This window comes from Antechinus flavipes, chromosome 6, assembly GCF_016432865.1.
Source record: "Antechinus flavipes isolate AdamAnt ecotype Samford, QLD, Australia chromosome 6, AdamAnt_v2, whole genome shotgun sequence".
Classification (NCBI taxonomy): Eukaryota; Metazoa; Chordata; class Mammalia; order Dasyuromorphia; family Dasyuridae; genus Antechinus; species Antechinus flavipes.
Window position 1 is genome coordinate 141767706 of NC_067403.1, and position 19634 is coordinate 141787339.

The 19634-nt window shown below is 32.5% G+C and overlaps 1 protein-coding gene across 1 annotated transcript in view; it reads left to right on the plus strand.

Annotated features, from left to right (window-relative positions):
• The window catches only part of CENPE (centromere protein E), a 92279-nt gene that overhangs the window by 35674 nt on the left and 36971 nt on the right, over positions 1-19634 (plus strand). Inside the window, exons 21-34 of the mRNA XM_051966710.1 lie at positions 579-860; positions 3115-3321; positions 5359-5517; positions 9103-9393; positions 12171-12329; positions 12480-12761; positions 12868-13026; positions 13172-13432; positions 16017-16301; positions 16424-16582; positions 16720-17010; positions 17140-17298; positions 17435-17725; positions 17855-18013. Coding sequence (XP_051822670.1) covers positions 579-860; positions 3115-3321; positions 5359-5517; positions 9103-9393; positions 12171-12329; positions 12480-12761; positions 12868-13026; positions 13172-13432; positions 16017-16301; positions 16424-16582; positions 16720-17010; positions 17140-17298; positions 17435-17725; positions 17855-18013 — 3144 coding nt within the window. The remainder of the gene's footprint in view (positions 1-578; positions 861-3114; positions 3322-5358; positions 5518-9102; positions 9394-12170; positions 12330-12479; positions 12762-12867; positions 13027-13171; positions 13433-16016; positions 16302-16423; positions 16583-16719; positions 17011-17139; positions 17299-17434; positions 17726-17854; positions 18014-19634) is intronic.

Here is a 19634-nt window from a genome sequence, read left to right on the forward strand (position 1 = left end):
GCTAATAGCTGTCCAATCAAATCATAAAATTACCACTCTAGAATATCAATATTTCAAACAATACCATGGAGAATTGGAACAAATTTATTTTATTATGCTTAAGGAAATTGAGAAAATTAAAAAAATAATAAAACATCAAATTTTAACTCTATCAGAAGAAGCTCATGAAGTTGTTTTAGATTTGATGATTTGGTTAGTGAACCAAGCATTGAGGTGAATGAATTCTCTTCTTTTGCAAGGAATTTTGTTGCTTCCTGGTTAGGACATATGATGACCTTAGATTCTCAAAGTCAACGAGATTGAAAAGGCTTCAACTATGTCTCAGTAATAGATATATTGTTGAATAACCTAGATACATTTAAAGGGTCAACTTTACACTGAGCCCAGAGGGATAACATTTTTTGGCTCTGGTGCAACTCTTAAAGGTTGTTTAAGCTGTAGAAAGATTGTAGTCTTTGTTGATGGAGGCAGAACCTCCAGAATCAGGGATATTAGGAGAATAAATGAATTTGAATTCATGTTGTATACTTCTACTCTTTTATTGATCTCCTTCATGCTTTTTAAATCCTTTTGTAAAGCTTTCTGAAAAAATCCAACACAAAACCCTTGAACCAGAAAAATGTCTTGAAGTGAGAGAAGAACTTTGTAAGGCTCAGCAAAAATTGGAAAAGCAACTAAACAGTGGAATTTCTGGACTGAGTACTGTAGAGATGGAGAAACAGTTACTTACTGAGGAACTTCATGAGAATCTTGAAGGAAGACCCGATACATATGAAAAAAGTGATCTAAAACAACCTCAAGAGATCTTGCAGAGAGAGAAAGACCAGCTCAGGAACAATTCTCAGGATGCTATAGACTTGGTAAGAGGAAGGGTTTGTTTTGCACAAAGAACTGAAATATTGGGATCTCCATTCTTTCTCAAATGGAAGCAGGTTACATAAGACATAAAATTATTTTACATTTTTCTTGTAGAAATTGTTTTTGTAATCTTTTGATAAATAACACAGGTACCCAGTAGGGACTTAGTAATGCTTTTGAATCTCTGAAATGTCGGGGAAATTATGAACACCTCCTGCTTTTCCTCAAGAGAGTATGATGTTCAGGGAATCCAAAAAGAAATACTTCATGAAATTCAAGGAAAAGTTGAACACATTATTCTTGTGCATTGTTTGTCCATTTAGATAGAGAATCCTCATTTAAATTCATTAGATCAGAATTCATTACAGGTGTTTGCTTTATTCAGCTCCTTAAAAAGTTAAGTTCCTTGTGCCAAACATGCTTAAAGTCCCTGTCCATGTGACTGTATTTCTGTACTATGGGGTAATATCATCTTTACTTAGTCAATATTCTTTGGGTTTTGTTTTTTATTTTATTTTAAAAATGTGTCTTTCTGTTCCTTATAAATGACACTCAGTGATTGCCCCTCCTGCTTAGAATGTATTCCTTTCCTCTTACCCTCTGAAATTTGGGGCCTTTAGAAAGTTTTCTTCAGAACTCAGCTCATATTTATACATTTACATGCTGTCTTTTCCAGCATAGATTATAAACTCCTTAAGATTAGTATTTATTTGATATTGATAAATACTTTTTTAAGATCAAATTTTTCCATTGATAGTGTGCGTTCATCTTTTGTGAATGGTTTTGTTTATAGTAAAAATAAATGAAGGCAAATTGCAGGAGCTATTATGTCAGTTCTTAACTTAGCCTTGGATGATAAAGACTTAGGAAACATTATTTCTGACCAGAGCTTGCTTATGGACATAGAATTTTATAGCTGTGCCTTGCTCCAGAATAGATAAAACTCTAGAAAACTGTACGTGAACTAAAGGATTTATCACATCATATTTTTTCATTGTAATCAACTACTCTTAGCATGTAACAAAAATATTAAGGATAATTCTGCCTTTGTATAATATATGTGTGTATGTGAATTTGGTTTTCCCCTGTACCATCTCTTAGAGAAAGGAAGAGATTAAAATTAGTCAAATTTGTGTAAATCTCTCCTCTCCTCTTCACCTCATACATTTTTCTTGCATGCAAATCACTATTGGTGATATGCTGTAGCCTACTTAGACCAGCCATCCATTGTTTCAGTCACCTGCAATGTTGAATATTCCATAAATGTTGGTCCTAGGATTTGCATTCCTAGAATAAAAATGGCATTTCTAAAATGGAATCTTTTTTAATCAGGCCACTTATGATCATTGAAAATGCTATTCAGTTCCTCCAATGGAATTCAACTCATCCTCACCCTTCTATTTAATACTGATCTGGAGTATTTGATTGTTCTATAATCCCTAGCTTAGATAGTTCTCATAAAAAGCACACACAAAAGAAATCATTAAGTTAAATTCCCTTTCCTGGGAGATTTCATTTAAATGCTTAGACTATTTCTCTAAATACTTAGCAGAATTTGTAAGTTGGAAGCAGAATTTTTTGAATAAGATTGGCCCTGTATTGGTTTTGTATTCTGTCCACAAAATATATGCTGATAAGCCTACAGGTAGATATAAAAACTAAGTGTTAATGGTATCATTGGTATTAATGGCTCCTATATTAAAATATTTAAGAATCTTTTTGAATTAGGGGGTTCAAAGAATGTATTATTTGCTGTGACTTAGCTGGTAAGAGGCAAGAAGACACCCACAAAAAACCTCAAAAGTGTCTTTGTTAGAAGCATCTAAGGTCAGAAATCTTAAATTAATTGTATATTTAGAAAGTGAATAAGAGAAAACATGAACTATGTGACCAGTGTGGCTTACTAGAGAGTACACTGTACTTAAAACTAAAAAAAAACTACTAAAGCTCTTCATTTGACATTGGAACTTTGTGCAATAACATCAAAATTTTCGATTTTAGGAATACCATCTTTGTAACCACCTTATTTATTGTAAGGAATTTGTTCTATAAAACATCAAGGGTATATCTATATATGTGAATAGCTCTGTGTGCCCTTGTATGTGTGGATGTGTATTCAATAATGTGAATCATTTTATATTTGTTCCTTATCAACAGCATGCTAAATGTTACTTATAGATAAACAAGCACCTTCATAATTTATTATTTTAAAAAATAGCACTTTATCATGCTAAAAATCTCTTAATGTCTTCATAGGCCATCAAGCTAAGTGAAGGACAAAATTTGGACGCTCCAAGAAATCTTGTTTCTCTAACAGACTATGAAAAAGACAATGAATTACTTCAACAACAAAGACAGATTTCCTCCTTACTACAGGAAAAAAATCAACTACAACAAATGTTGGAGTATGTTACAACCGAAAAAAATCAATTGAAAACTGATCTAGAGGAAAATATTGAAATGGTAATGTTTTTCAATATCTCAAAATATGTTGTTCCTGTTTATTTTTCTTCTGAAGTATATAACAATGCATTTTGGGACAGTGAGTATTTTGAACTGAGTAGAAGAAATTTATTATGAACAGTGATTAATTGTAGACTGAGCTTTTTTTGACTCATAAGAAGTAAAGGTCCCACTTTGGAGGGGAGTTTGTTATTGTTCAGTTGTGACCCCATGGACAACAGCATGCCAGTAGTGTTCATGAAGTTGCCTTGACAAAAAAATAGGAGAGAGTTACCATTTTCTTCTCCAGTGGATCCTTTTGACAGAAAACAGCGACTTATCCAGGTCATATAGCTAGGAAGTGTCTGAGATTGCAGTTGAACTCGGGTCTCCCCGACTCCAGACCCACTTCTCTATTCAGTGAACCATCAGCTGCCTCATGGAGATGTGTTGGTTTTACAATATGCAGGACAAAGGCTGACTGACAAGAATGAACTTTTATTTTATCTGTGCCAATAATCTGTCACATAACCTGGGCCAGCATTTCAATTCAATTCAGTTCAGCCAGTATCTGTTATTGCCTGTTATTAAAAAGTCACTGTACTGAGGTGCCGAGATTTTATAAAGAAAAAAGAAGAGGGGCAGCTAGTTGGTGCAGTGATTAGAGCACTAGCCCTGAAGTCAGCAGTACCTGAATTGAAATTTGACCTCAGACACTTACTAGGTATGTGACCCTGGGCAAGTCACTTAACCCCAATTGCCTCAGCAAAAAAATAAAAATAAAAATTTAATAAAAGACAAAAGAAGAAAGAATTTATTCATTAAAGAACCTTCCATTCAACTATGACATTTACCTTATAGTGCTAATATCAGGGAAAGCTAACAGTTTTGGAATCTGAACTCACTCTTCAAGATAAGATTTTAAAGAACTTACTGATTAGGAAATGTATCATGAGATTTGATTTGTAAAACGAGGTGCCAATTTCTAGAAACAGCAAGTAGGATAATTTGGATTGTATTTAAAGGAAAGTACTAGGAAATAATGCTAAATGGCATGTTGGAGACAAATTTAGGGATGCTTTAAATATTTAAAAAGCAATAGGTCCCAACCGAAGACTTTTAAGAGAGTGATGACATAGTCAAATAGTCTAAAACAGTCATCTTTGTAAGTAAGCAGAGGGTGTTTTCAAAAAGAGAGTGATTAGAAGTAAGTTTACTAATAGTGATGGTGATGGGTAATGGTGATGAGGGCGTGAACAAGGATAGTCCATAGAAGGAGAACTCAACCTTCAGAACAAAAAAAAAAAAAATGTGAAGAAGGAAATTTGAAGCCTTGTGGAGTTGTGAAGGAATGAGATTGGAATATAAGGAAGGGAAATGGTTGGATTGGATAAAGACGAAAAGAAGAGGTGGTAAGACAAGTCAAAGGGAATTATTGAGAATTGCTTTCCAGGAACAAATAAGATAAGGACAGCAGTGGTTCTAGAATTGAAGACTCCCATAAATATTTGCCACAACAGTTATCTAGAGAAGTAGGACACATGAGCTCCTATTAAGAGTGACAAAAGATTGAAGGTCAGTGCTATAAGACAGAGTGCAGCACCAAGAATTCTTTGAAGAGAACTTTAGAGAGTTCAAGATGCTTCTCTAATTTGACAAGCAAATTTGATAAATTTTGAAGTGCAGACTGAGCTCGTACAAAAAGAAGCCAGAAGGGCTTGAAAAATGCACCTTTATTTCTGGATTATAAACAAAAGTTAAATGTTACTTTTTTTTAATTAGAAGGGCTTATTTTTAGAATCGTAAAAAAAAAATTTTTTTTTAATAGGAGTAAAAAAGAACAAGGATATGAAGGATCATAAAGGAGATTTCCTGACTTGTGTCAGGACTTGAAAGATTGGAAAAATGTGGCCAAGGGATAAAAGAAGGAAAAAAATTCTCAATAGTCTTCCTGTGAAATTATTTGTTTTAAATTTGTCATAGGTTGTCCTATTTTTTTCTATAGAGATATAATATAGGAAATGTTGATTATTATTTCATTTTGGGGATTTGTTCTAGAGTATTGAAAATCAAGAGGAATTAAGAAATATTGGAGCAGCACTTAAAAAGCAACAAGAGGCAGTCTTCAAAGAAAGGAAGAAAACTGCAGAGAAAGAAGGAGAACTTTTGAGGACTCAGGAAATGTTGGCAGACACGGAAAAGAAACTCAGTGAAAAGGTGAATTTTTTAAGAATGTTTTTCAATTAATGAAAATCTACTTTCTCTCCTTTCCACCTCTCCACCTAAAAAAGAAAAACTTGAAATAATATAAGTATAGTCAAGCAAAACAAATTCCTGCATTGACCATATCCAAAAAAGAATAAAGTCTCATGCTGTTGCATCCTGAGTCTTTCACCTCTCTTTTAGGACAGAAGTAACATGTTTCATCTTTCATCCTTTGGAATCATGATTTGTCATTGTAAAAAATAAGAACATTTCCACTTAAATAGAGCACAAAAACGGGTTCAGTATAAAAGCATAAATTCCCATTTCCCATCTTTACTTTTGTTTGATAAACTATGTAATAAAATAAAATATTACACTTCATTTTCAAAATTCCCCTGTTTTTCCGTCCTTCTAAGTCTTCTTTCATTGATGATATGAGCATCCTTGGTTACTCCTACTTTTATTAGAAAGGCTTTTTGCTGAGCCCTATTACAAATAGTACTTGCTGATGATTTTAGGTTTTAGATTCTCAATATTTTAAAGAAAGATTCCTTTATACTTAAGTTTTCGATAAGAGCAACTGTTGTATTTTGTCAAAAGCTTTTCCTGCATCTATGGATGTAGTCATGTGATTTTTGTTGCTGATGTAATCAATTATATTAAACTATTCTATCATTCCTGGCATAAATTCCATATGATCATAATGTATAAACTTTGTAATGTATTGTTGTAATCTTAGCTAGTGTTTTAATTTAAGATTTTTATATCCATGTTCATTCATGAAATTGGATTATAATTTTTTTTTCCTTTTTTTGGTTAGGTATCAGTATCATATTTGTTTTATAAAAGAAGATTTGTAAGGTTTTTTTTACCTGCTTTTCAAAATTATTATTTAATTATTAGAATTAGTTATATTTGAATGTTTGATAGAATTCACTTGTATATCCATCTGTTCTGGATGCTTTTTGTTTTAGGAAACTCATTTATAGTCTGCTAACAATTTTTTTCTAAAACAGTTTATATATTCTATTTACTCTTCTGTTAATCTAGGCAGTTTATGTTTTTTGTAAATATTCTTACATTTCATTTAAGTTGTTAAATTTATTGGCATATAACTGGGCAAAAAAAAAACTATTTAGTTTTGATTTCCTTTTTATTAGTGGTATATTCACCCTTTTCATTTTTAATACTAATGATTTGGTTTTTTTCTCTTATTATTATTTTTTCACAAAACCATCTCTTAGTTTTACTTATTCAATGGTTTTCTTATACTCAGTTTCATTACTTTCAGGTTTAATTTTTGGGATCTCTAATTTGATGTTTAATTGGGAATTTTTAGGTTGTTCTTTTTTTAGCTTTTAAAAATGCATATTTAATTCAATTCTCTATTTTATTGATATAAGCAGTAAAACTATGAATTTTCTTCTGATTGCTACTCATGCTGCATCTAGTAGGTTTTCATATATTATCTCATTGTCATTTTCTTTAATGAAATTATTGATTGTGTGATTTGTTCTTTAACACACTCATTCTTTAAGATTTAGTTGTTTAGTCTCTAATTAGTTTTTAATCTGTATCTTCATTGTTCCTTATTGAATATAATTTTTATTGTTTTGTGATGTGAAAAAGATGCATTTAATATTTCAACTTGTATGCATTTAATTATAAAGTTTTTATGGCTGCTATAATTATTTCTTACAGTACCTTAGTAATCACATTTTTTTACCATAATTTGTTTAGCCATTCCCCAATTGATGATCATCTCCTCATTTTCCAATTGCTACCACAAAAAGAACTGCTATAAATATTTTGGTCTAGATGAGTTATTTTCTTCTTTACTTGATCTCTTTAGAATATGAGCCTGGTAGTGGTATCACTAAATGAAAAATATGTATGTAGAATTTAATAATTTTGAGGGCACTGTTCCAAATTGCTTTCCAGAATGGTTAGACCAATTCATAAATCTGACAATTTTTCATTGTTTCCCTTGACTTTTTGCCTCCAGATGATTTTATTTTTTCTAGTTTTATAAAATAATCCTTTGTTGGCATGATTAGTATGTCTCTGAATAAATAAGACAATTGTTTAGATAGCAAATAGTATTTTCTAATCATATTCATATTTTTGTATGTCTTGGTATATATTTTATACATTCTGTAATTATTCCCATTCTGTAATTATTTTAAAGCAGACAAGGTGGGACAGCAGATAGAGCATCTGGCTAGGAGACAGGAGGAGCTGAGTTCAAAATCAGTCTCTGACACTTAGTTGTTGTGTGACCCTGGGCAAGTCACTTTACCCAGTTTGCCTCTATTTTTTCATCTGTAAAATAAGCTGGAGAAATAAATGGTAAACTACTCTAGCATCTTTGCCAGGAAAATCTCAAATAAAAAGTCAGATATGACTGAAACAACTCAACAACAGGCCACTAAAGTCAAGGCAACAGTAGAAAAATTGGGAAGGGAACAGCTGGTTAAGATAATGATACTTGTGTTAGGTACGAGGGAGGCAATAAAAGGCCAAGAAATCATATCTATTCCAAAGTTTACATTCCATTAGAAGAAAAAATTTATAAGCAACTAAGTATATAGAATAGATGGGAGGTCTGAGAAGGAAATGGAAAAGTTGAAATTTTAACACTGAAAGAAGCCAGGAAAACCAAAAGGCAGAGATGAAGAAGCAAGATATTTGTGATATGGAGCACCACCAGAGCCCAGACTCATCTAGCTGAGAAGATCTGAGTCCAGTAGTTTATTCAACCCAGGCCAAAAACTTAGAGAACTCGGACCCAGACATTGAATCAGATCCCTTTGGGAGCACTGAATGCTTGCAGATCCCCATCGTGTCCCCGAAATGCTAGAATAAAGTAATCCTTAATACCCCAAGAAAGCAGCAATAGGAGAAGGTCAGAAGTTCCTTACAGAAATACCAGAGATAGAGAGGGAGTGTTGAAGTTACATTTCACTTTACCTCTAGTATTTTAATAAGTCCCCAAGTACTTAAATATCTGTATATTTTATGTTTTTTAAACATATTTTTCTAACTCAGAAACTATATCTGTCAGTCGGTCAATGGACATTAAAATAAAAGAATACCTGTCCTCAACAACCTTATATTCTATAAAAGGGAATATTTTATCCACATAAAATCTATTGATAGGATTTGGGGGTATGAGCTCTTTTAGTTCTCTTCTGAATAATCTCCAAATAATATTTATTAAACCCTTGTTAATCCAAACGTAGCAGCATAAAATGTATATTCCATTACCTATTGAAAGTTTTCCTTTTCCATAGCTATTTGAAAAGGTTTTTTGAAGACATAGGCATAGCAGCTATATAAACTCAAACACTTTAATATAAACTTAATGTCTAGGAATGAGAAACTAATGAAGTCTTGCCTTGTTTTTCCAACATTCTTTTCAACTCAGTCCCACTTTGACTTTTTCTGATCTGCTGCTCTCTTTGATTAAGAGTTGACTCTTTTCTCTAGTTCTATTTAAAAACCATGAGTTTTAAAATTGCCTTTACTTTGAAAATACTTTTTCTTGAGAAAATAAAAGTAAAATAAGAATCTTAATAAGTAGATTTCTGTTTAAAGATCCAAGAACTTCAAGAAAAAGAAGAGCAACTGTTGAATGTTAGAAAAGAAGTCACTGAGGCTCAGGAAAAAGTAAATGAGATGGAAGAGTTAAGGGAGCAGTTAAAATCCAGAAATTCCACTCTTGAGAGCATAAAAATGGAGAACCTGGAGATGGCTCAGAAACTCCAAGCGAGTCTAGAAGAAACAACATCAATAACCAAAGAAATAAGTGAATTGAAGAAAATACAGATGGCTCTCCAGTTAGAGAAAGACCAACTTGAACAAAATATTAAAGAAGTTGTAACTAAGGTAAGTTTTTCTCCACTTGGTAAATGTGTTTTGTTTTTAATAATATTTTGACTTTACAGCACTTAACTTGGTGTTTCCCGGGGTTTAGCAGAATAGGCACTTTAGGCACTTAATAAATGTTTATTAATTACATCTCTGTAATTTTTAGAGGAAAAAAGAAAGCATTTTCCATTCCAGATTGAAACTTTGTTTATGAGAAACAGTAACAGTATACATACTCTCACACACACACGTGTGTATGTGTATATATATGTATATTTTGTGTGTATATGTGATATGGGTGGGTGGATGTATTTGTATATAAGGATGAATGTGGATATTTATATAAACATTCTCTTCTAAAATTTTGTTCATTCTCTTGGAACTTTCCAAGATTTTCTAAGAGTTCAAATTCCTTTTAGCACCTTTTTCATTTTTACTGTTGTCATTCCATATATTCAAACTAAAAGAATATATTTTTATTTTATTCTTCAGTAGTTCACAAAAATCTCTTCATAGTTCTCCAAACTCATCATTTTTTTTTAAATTTCTTAAAGCACATTATTAGTAAATTATTGCCCCCCTCAAAAAGAATTGGAGTTTTATGTATTTTTATTTTGTCATTCCCCAATTGATGGCTATTGAGTATTTATTTCTAGTTCTCTCTGCTATTAATATTTTGACATCTTTTAAACCTTTTTTATTTTTTTCTGTTTTTTACCTCCTTGGGATATAAGACTACTAGAGGAATCACTTGGTCAGAGTTTAGTGATTTTCTATATCATTCAAAATCAATATTCAGAATGATTGGAACAATTCACAGTTACACAGTTTGGAAGCCACTCTTTTCACAACTCTTCCAACACTGCCACTTTTTTGTATATTAAGTATTCTTTTATGAAACTCAAGTCATTAATTTTTTTAATAATAGCTTTTTAATTTCAAAATACATGAAAAGATAGTTTGCAGCATTTACCCTTGCAAAACCTTGTGTTTCAAATTTTTGTGCCTTCCCTCCACATTCCTGCCCTAGTCAGCAAATATAATGTATATTAAATGTGCAATTCTTCTATACATATTTCTGCATTTATCTTGCTGCACAAGAAAAATCAGACCAAAAAGGAGAGAAAATGAGAAAGGAAAAAAAAAAGCAAGGAAACAATTTTTTAAAAAGACAAAAAAAGGTAAAAATACTGTGTTGTGCTCCACATTTAGTCCTCATAGTCTTCTCTCTGAATGCAAATGGCTCTCTTCATCACAAGTCTATTGGAATTGGCCTGAATCACCTCATTGTTGAAAAGAGCCACATCTATCAGAGTTGATCACAATGTTCTCCTGCTTCTACTCACTTCACTTACTTCATGTAAGTCTCTCCAGGCCTTTCTGAAAATATCCCATTGATCGTTTCTTATTGAAAAGTAATATTCAATAACATTCATATACCATAATTCATTCAGCCATTTCCCAAATGATGGGCATCCACTCAGTTTCTAGTTCCTTGCCACTACAAAAAGGGTTGCTATAAACATTTTTTGCACATGTAGATCCTTTTCCCTTTTTTTTTGATGTCGTTTGGATACAGACCCAGTAGAGACACTGCTGAATCAAAGGGTAGGCAACATTTATCCTTATCTTTTCCTGTTGTCTTAGCCAATCTGAGAGGTGTATAGTGGTACTTCAGAGTTGTCTTAATTTGAATTTCTCTGATCAAGAATGATTTAGAGCATTTTTTGGTTTTAATGGTTTTAATTTCATCTGAAAATTGTCTTTGACCATTTATCAATTGGAGAATGGCTTGTATTCTTAAAAATTTTAATCAGTTCTCTATCAGTTTTAGAAATGAGACCTTGGATGAACTTATGGGTATAAAATTTTTTTTCCAGTTTTCTGTTTCCATTCTAATCTGTATTGGTTTTGTTTGTACAAAATCTTTTTAATTCAATAGAATCAAAATTATCCATTTTGCATTTCATGATATTCTCCAGTTATTCTTTGGCCATAAATCTTTCTCCATATATCTGAGAAGTAGACTATTCCTGGTTCTCCTGATTTGTTTACAATATCACCTTATCTAAATTATGAACCCATTTTGACCTTATCTTGGTATAAGCTGTTGATCAGTGCCTAGTTTCTGCCATTTTATTTTTCCAGCAATTTTTGTCACATAGTGAGTTCTTATCCCAAGAAGCTGGAATCTTTGGATTTATCAAACACTAGGTTACTTTAAATCAAAACATTAGTCATATCTATCAAAATATATCTTATTCTACACTTATGGCCCTTAGCTTATCTCCCTAAAGGGAAAAACTATAACAACGATCCAACATTCCAACAAACAATCCATCAGTATCATTTTTATTTATAGTATTAATCAGAGTTCTGATCTTTCATTTGTTTTTCTGTATAGTTCCATAATAGAGTTCCTACATTTTTCTGAATTCCTCATAGTCTTCATTTCTCATACATTAAAAATAAAATGGTTGTATAGTATTATATAAATATGACTTCTTGTAGCACCACAGTTTGTGCAGTCATTACCCAATCAATGAGTACCCACTTTGTTTCCAGACCTTGACTACCAAAAAAAAAATAATACGGTATATGTAGTTTTTTTCTATGTACATTTTTTCCTTTCAGAGTATATGCTAATGAATAATATCATTGAATCAAAGACTATAATTTATTGCTATTGGTATCATACTAAGTTGTTTTCCAAAATGAAAAATTTTAGAAAGAAACAGTAGTGTTTATATACAGTTATTGTAAACGTTTTCTTCATATTTCTTCTAATAATAAAGGGTCTAGAAACACAGGAAGATCTAAAAATTGCTCAAATGTGTCTGAAGGAACACCAGGAGACAATTGGTAAATTGAAAGAATGCATTTCAGACCAGGCATCTCAAGGATTAAATGATCAAGGAGATTTAAAGAAAATTAATGTTGAACTACAGGAAAAGGTGAGTTGATTTGGAGTAGAGGTAGGAGAGGGAGGGGGCTGAGTAACTGACTTAACTAGATTTAGAGTATACTGCATTTATCTTGTTGGAAAACATCATGAACTTTTCCTAAAGAACTCTGTAAGCCAACTTAACATTTTTTCTCCAAAGATTCAGGAACTTCAGGCAAAACAAGAACAAATTGTTATTGTCAGAGAGGAAGCTCAAGAAAAAATCAATGGAATGGAACAATTAAAAGAGCAATTAATATCCAAAGATTCTACCCTAAAGAGGATAAATTTGAAAAACCAGGAGCTGCTTCAGAAACTCCAAGCCAGTGTTGAAGAAAAAGCATCTGTAACTGAAGAAAGAGACAAGTTGACAAAAACAGTGATAGTTCTTCAAGAGGAGAGCCACCAACTGAAGCAAAACATAAGAGAACTTGAAGCTAAGGTAAATCTTATTGTCTAATAAACATGTGCTTATAAGAATTAAGACATCTTGGCATATTCTTATTCTAAATATATATATATTTGGATTTTTACCCCTTATACCAAAGGATCTGGGGATTGAAGAAGAATTGAAAATTGCTGAAGTGAATCTGAAGCAGCAACAAGAAACAATTGAAAAATTAAAAGAATGCATTTCAGAGAAGACAGCTCAAGTGTCAGAGATTCAAGAAGCTTTAGAGAAAACTAATGCTGAACTGCAGGAAAAAGTAGGTTTCTTTATTTGTGACTAGATAACCAATATGATTATGAATACATGCCTTAATCTTTTTTGAGTGGGTCTTTCAGGATATAACTGTTTATACTAAATTATTTTGTTTTTTGTTTGTTGGCTTTTTTTTAATTTGAAATAAGATTCAGGAGCTTCAAGAGAAAAAAGAGCAAGTGTTGATTGTCAGAGAAGAAATCACTGAAGCTCAGGAAAAACTGAATGAAGTGGAACATTTGAAGGAGAGAATAGTGATGGAAAACCTAGAGCTGGCTCAGAAACTCCAGGCAAGTCTTAAAGAAATAACATCTGTCACTGAGGAGAGAGATGAGTTAACAAAGACACAAGAGGCTCTTCACATAGAGAGGGACCAACTAAAAGAAACCATAAAAGATCTTGTAGATAAGGTAAGCATCATCTTATCTCATTTCTCATAACTATGATTTTATGAGAAACCAGAATTCCCCAGAAGATACAGAAATATCCACATAAATTTACTATAAATATTTTTACTTAATATTTTTATTTTCCCCAGTTACATGTAAAACAGTTGTTCATATTTGTTTTTAAAAATTCCAGATTCTCTCCTTTCCTCTATACCCGCCCTGCCCTTTAGAAAGGCACATGTGAAGTTATGCAAAACATTTCCACAAAAGTCATGTTAAGAAAGAAAAGAAATTTCTTCTCATCCCTAGCCCCAAAAAGTTCGTCAAGATAAAAAAAAGGATAATTAAATCTGTATTCACAAGCAATCAGTTCTTTTTCTGGGTATGGATTGCATTTTTCATCATAAGTCCTTCAAAATAGTTTTGGATCATTGTATTGCTTAGAATAGCAAGTTCATTCACAGCTGATCTTCTCACAACACTGCTGTTAGTTTGTACACAGTACATTTCATTTAGTTTGAGTTCATGGATGACTTTCCATGTCTGTAATATTCCATTATAATCATATATGATTTCCTTGGTAATTTTTTTTTCCTGAGACAATTGGGTTTAAGTGACTTGCCCAGTGTCACACAACTAGGAAGTGTTAGGTGTCTGAGATCTGATTTGAACTCGGGTCCTCCTGCTGCTACTCTATCTACTGCACCACCTAGCTGCCCCTTTTCCTTGATAACTTCTTGAAAGATATCTAGGCTCCTTTTTTGATCAAGGTTTTCAGGTAGACCAATAATTTTTAAAATTATTTCTCCTAGATCTATTTTCCAGGTCACTTGTTCTTCCAATAAAATATTTCACATTGTTTTCCATTTTTTTATTCTTTTGGTTTTGTTTTATAGTTTCTTGATTTTTTTCATAAAGTTATTAGCTTCCATTTTCTCAATTCTAATTTTCAAGAACTTAATGTTCCTTAGTGAGTTTTTGTACCTTCTTTCCCAAGGGGCCAATTTTGCTTTTTAAGGCATTCTGATCCTCCTTACCTTTTTTGTATTTCCTTTTGCATCATTCTCAATTCTCCTTTCTGTTTTTCCTCTCTCTTTTATTTGATTTTCAAAATCCCTTTTGAGCTCTTCCATTCTCTGAGATCAGGTTTTTTTTGGTTGTTTTTTTTTTTTTTTTTTTTTGGATGTAGGAACTTCTGAAGATGTGTTTTGATCTTCCTAGTCACTATAGTAACTTTCTATGGTCAGAATCTTTTTCTGTCATCTGCTCATTCTCCTAGTGTATTACCTTGGCTTTTAACTCTGTTAAACTCTGTTTCCAAAGTGCACTGCCCCAAGCTATTTTCAGAGATCCTTCTAAGCATCAGAAGTGATAACTTGTGCCTTGGAACTTTGAGGAGTGACTCCGCTCTTCTGTAGCTGTAAGTTCTAGTGTGCTGAAGCAACAGAATCTTTCCTCAGTATAAAGACACTTCCTCTGAACTGAGATCTCCAGGAAGCTGCAGCTGCTACTACCACCCATTCCCACTCCTGGTTTTCTGATTTCCCAAGGCCTCTCATCCTACTGACAGATGTTGGCAACTGATCTTCTAAGTCATCTTTGGTACCTTTGGGCTGAGAGGTCTAGAAAACACCATGACTGCACACTAGACTCTCACACTGATGCCACAGATCTTTCCTGCTGAACTTCTAAGTTGTGTTCAGCTGGAAAATGTTCTGTTTCATACTTTTGTGTGTTCTGATGCTCTAAAATTTGTTTAGCGTCGTTATTTAAAGGAATTTGGAGTAGTTTGGGGGAGCTAGGTGAGCCTTCATATACTATCTTGGCTCTGTCTCCTTATAAATATTTTTCTGGAATCTTTTCTTCCTCTGTAATCCCAAAAGGATCAGGAAACACAAGGAAAACTAAAAATTGTTCAGATGCATCTGAAGGAGCACCAAAACAATTGATAAATTAAAAGAATGTGTTTCAGAGAAGACAAGTTTTTAAAAAAAAAACTTTTGAGTTCCAGATTCTCTTCCTTTCTCCGCATCCCCACTATCCCAATTGAGAAAGGCTTATGTAAATCTATGTAAAACATTTCCATAAAAATCATTGAGGAAGAAAACAAACATTTACCTCTTCCTTCTCTGCCAAAAAATCCCTCAAGAAAAATAAAATGATTAAGAAAAAAACTCTGCTTGATTCTGTATTCAGACACAATCAATATGGATATCATTTTTTCATCATAGAATAGTTTTGAATCATTGTATTGCTAAGAATAGCAAAGTCATTCACAGCTGATCATCCCACAACATTGCTATTATTTTGTGCATAAGTCACTTTGCTTGAGTTCATGGAGGACTTTCAAGGTTTTTTCAAAAACATTCTGCTCATTTCTTTATAGAACAATATTATTCTATCATAATAATAAGCCACAATTTATTCAGCCATTCCCCAAAGGGGCTGCTATAAATATTTGTTGTACATATATATAAAGAGTAGGTTTCTTTATTCATGACTAACTGATAAAATTGTATATACCATTTCTTAATCTTTTTTGAAGAACCCAATGGGCCTTTCAGGACGTAACTATACAAATTTTTAAATTTGAAATAAAATACAGGAGCTTCAGGAGAAAACAAAGCAAGTTTTTAATGTCAAAGAAGAAATCCCTGAGGTTAAGGAAAAAGTGAATGAAGTGGAACATTTAAAGGAACAGTTAAAATTGAAAGATTATACTCTGGAAAGGATAGAGATAGAAAACATGGAGCTGACTCAGAAATTCCAGGCAATTCTTGAAAAAGCAACATCTGTCACTGAGGAGAGGGATGGATTAACAAAGACACAAGAGGCTCTTCACATAGAAAGGGACGAACTAAAAGAAACCATAAGAGACCTTTTAGCTAAGGTAAGCATCTTATCTCATTTCTCATAACTATAATTTTATGAGAAACCAGAATTCCAAAAAAGAGACAGTCATGTCTGTACAATCTTATTATATTTTTCTTTTTTCCTCTCCAACTTCAAAAGGACATAGAAACACAAAAAGAACTAAAACTTGCTCAGATGAATCTGAAGGAACACCAAGAGACAATTGATAAACTAAAAGAATGTGTTTCAGAGAAAACAGCTCAAGTGTCGGAGATTCAAGAAGCTTTAGAGAAAACTAATGCTGAATTGCAGGAAAAGGTAAGTTTCTTTATTTGTGACTAGGTAACTAATGTAATTATGAATACATGCCTTAATCTTTTTTGAATAGCCCAGTGGACCTTTCAGAATATAACTGTTTATACTAAAGTAGTATTTTTTTCTAAATTTGAAACAAGATTCAGGAGCTTCAAGAGAATAAGGAGCAAGTGTTAAATGTCAGAGAAGAAGTCACTGAGGCTCAAGAGAAAATGAAGGAAGTGGAGCATTTAAAGGAGCAATTAAAATCCAAAGATTGTACTCTGGAGAGGATAGTGATGGAAAACCTAGAGCTGGCTCAGAAACTCCAGGCAAGTCTTGAAGAAGCAACATCTGTCACTGAGGAGAGAGATGAATTAACAAAGACACAAGAGGTTCTTCACATGGAGAGGGACCAACTAAAAGAAACCATAAGAGACCTTGTAGATAAGGTAAGCATCATCTTAGCTCATTTCTCATAACTATGATTTTATGAGAAACCAGAATTCCAAAAAAGAGACAGTCATGTCTGTACAATCTTATTATAAATATTTTTCTTTTTTCCTCTCCAACTTCAAAAGGATATGGAAACACAAAAAGAACTAAAACTTGTTCAAATGAATCTGAAGGAACACCAAGAGACAATTGATAAACTAAAAGAATGTGTTTCAGAGAAGACAGCTCAAGTGTCGGAGATTCAAGAAGCTTTAGAAAAAACTAATGCTGAATTGCAGGAAAGGGTATGTTTCTTTATTTGTGACTAAGTAACTAATGTAATTATGAATACATGCCTTAATCTTTTTTGAGTAGCCCAGTAGACCTTTCAGGATATAACTGTTTATACTAAATTAGTATTTTTTCTAAATTTGAAACAAGATCCAGGAGCTTCAAGAGAATAAGGAGCAAGTGTTAAATGTCAGAGAAGAAGTCACTGAAGCTCAAGAGAAAATGAAGGAAGTGGAGCATTTAAAGGAGCAATTAAAATCCAAAGATTGTACTCTGGAGAGGATAGTGATGGAAAACCTAGAGCTGGCTCAGAAACTCCAGGCAAGTCTTGAAGAAGCAACATCTGTCACTGAGGAGAGAGATGAATTAACAAAGACACAAGAGGTTCTTCACATGGAGAGGGACCAACTAAAAGAAACCATAAGAGACCTTGTAGATAAGGTAAGCATCATCTTAGCTCATTTCTCATAACTATGATTTTATGAGAAACCAGAATTCCAAAAAAGAGACAGTCATGTCTGTACAATCTTATTATAAATATTTTTCTTTTTTCCTCTCCAACTTCAAAAGAATATGGAAACACAAAAAGAACTAAAACTTGCTCAAATGAATCTGAAGGAACACCAAGAGACAATTGATAAACTAAAAGAATGTGTTTCAGAGAAGACAGCTCAAGTGTCAGAGACTCAAGAAGCTTTAGAGAAAACTAATTCTGAACTACAGAAAAGGGTAGGTTTCTTTCTCTTTTGTTGTTTATTTTATAGATTTATTTAATTTTCAAATCACAGAACAAAATAAACATTTCCATAACAATACTATAAAAAAAAGATGATTGTAGATGAAACTGCAAATATCCTATAAACAAGTTGCTATTCCTCCAAATATACAGCAAAGCTACCTAGTAAATTGTTTTTCTTTTTTTTCTTTCTTTCTCCATACTAACCTAGAGATGACTACTATTAAACATATATAGGTGTATAATGTAAAATTATTCTATACATACCTCAGTTTTTCACTTCTTTTTCTGGATGCAGAAAGCATCTTCATATATCTTTTAATTTTAATTTAATCATAATAATCAAAATGACTTCCTTGCTTGAAGTCATTTTAAAAATAATATTGCTGTTATTTGAATATAGTGTTTGGGTTCTGCTCATTTCACTCTTCATCATTTCGTGCAAGTCTTTCCACAAAAAGATCTTTCTGAGATCATTGAGTTCTTCATTTCTTATAGTACATTAGCATTCCATCACAACCATATACACAATTTGTTCAGCCTTTCCCCAGTTGATGGGTATACCTGCACTTTCTAGTTCTTTGCCACCACAAAGACAGCTGCAGTAAACATCTCATTCACATTCAAAGTTATAAATTCTATTTGTGAATTCTTCTTATTTTTACTCATCTCATCTCATTTTTACTATTTTTTTCTCAGATTCTCTTTTTACCCTCTCCCTGTTACTTTATCTTCTTCCCCTACCTTTCACCCCCCCCCCCCCCATTTTAATCGTCTCTCCAAGAATCCTCACATCCCTTCTAAATTCCTGGACACAATTTTTAAAATGACAGGAGAAATTGAGGCCTAGGACAATATTGCCCATAACATGATTATAATAATAAACTCAAAATAAAATAAAAATGAATAAAGAAAGGGGAAAAGAATCCAATCATTATTTTAGTATAAAAGAAGATCTGGATTTGTATTCAAGAGGAAAGGTAAAAAGCAGAGACTCTAAAACATGTCATTGGATATTTACCTGGAGAAAATATCAATAAAAGAATTGTCAGACTGTGAAAATTATGATCAAAAAGAGAATCTGGACAAATAATAACTAAAAATTTTGAAAGAAGGTCACCCTCAAATTTTAGAACAAAGAGAAATTTTTTTCAAAATCTACTAGAGATCCTTGGAGGAAAACTTACAGGAATTTTTATAGCCAAATTTCAAAATTACCAGGTTAAGAAGTAAATACTGAAATCAACAAGAAAAAACAATTTAAATACATCAGAAATACAGTCAGGATTTCACAAACCTCACAGCTTCTATTCTAAAAGACCCTAAGTTTTATGGCAAATTTATGGGATTGCCTCAAAGAATAACTTACACAGCAAAGTTAAATATAATACAGAATGAAAAAAAGGGGACATTTGACGAACTAAAAAACTTTCAGTATTTGCAACAGAAAGATCAGAACTCACTGGCAAATTCTACATAAAAGATCCAGAAAAAAATATTATTGTTTGTTTGTTTTTTGTTTGTCCTTTGTTCATGAATTGAATTTAAATGAGAAAGGGTTTTGCAAAGTCACCAGTTCTCAATTTCTCCACATTAAAAATTAATTATAAGTCA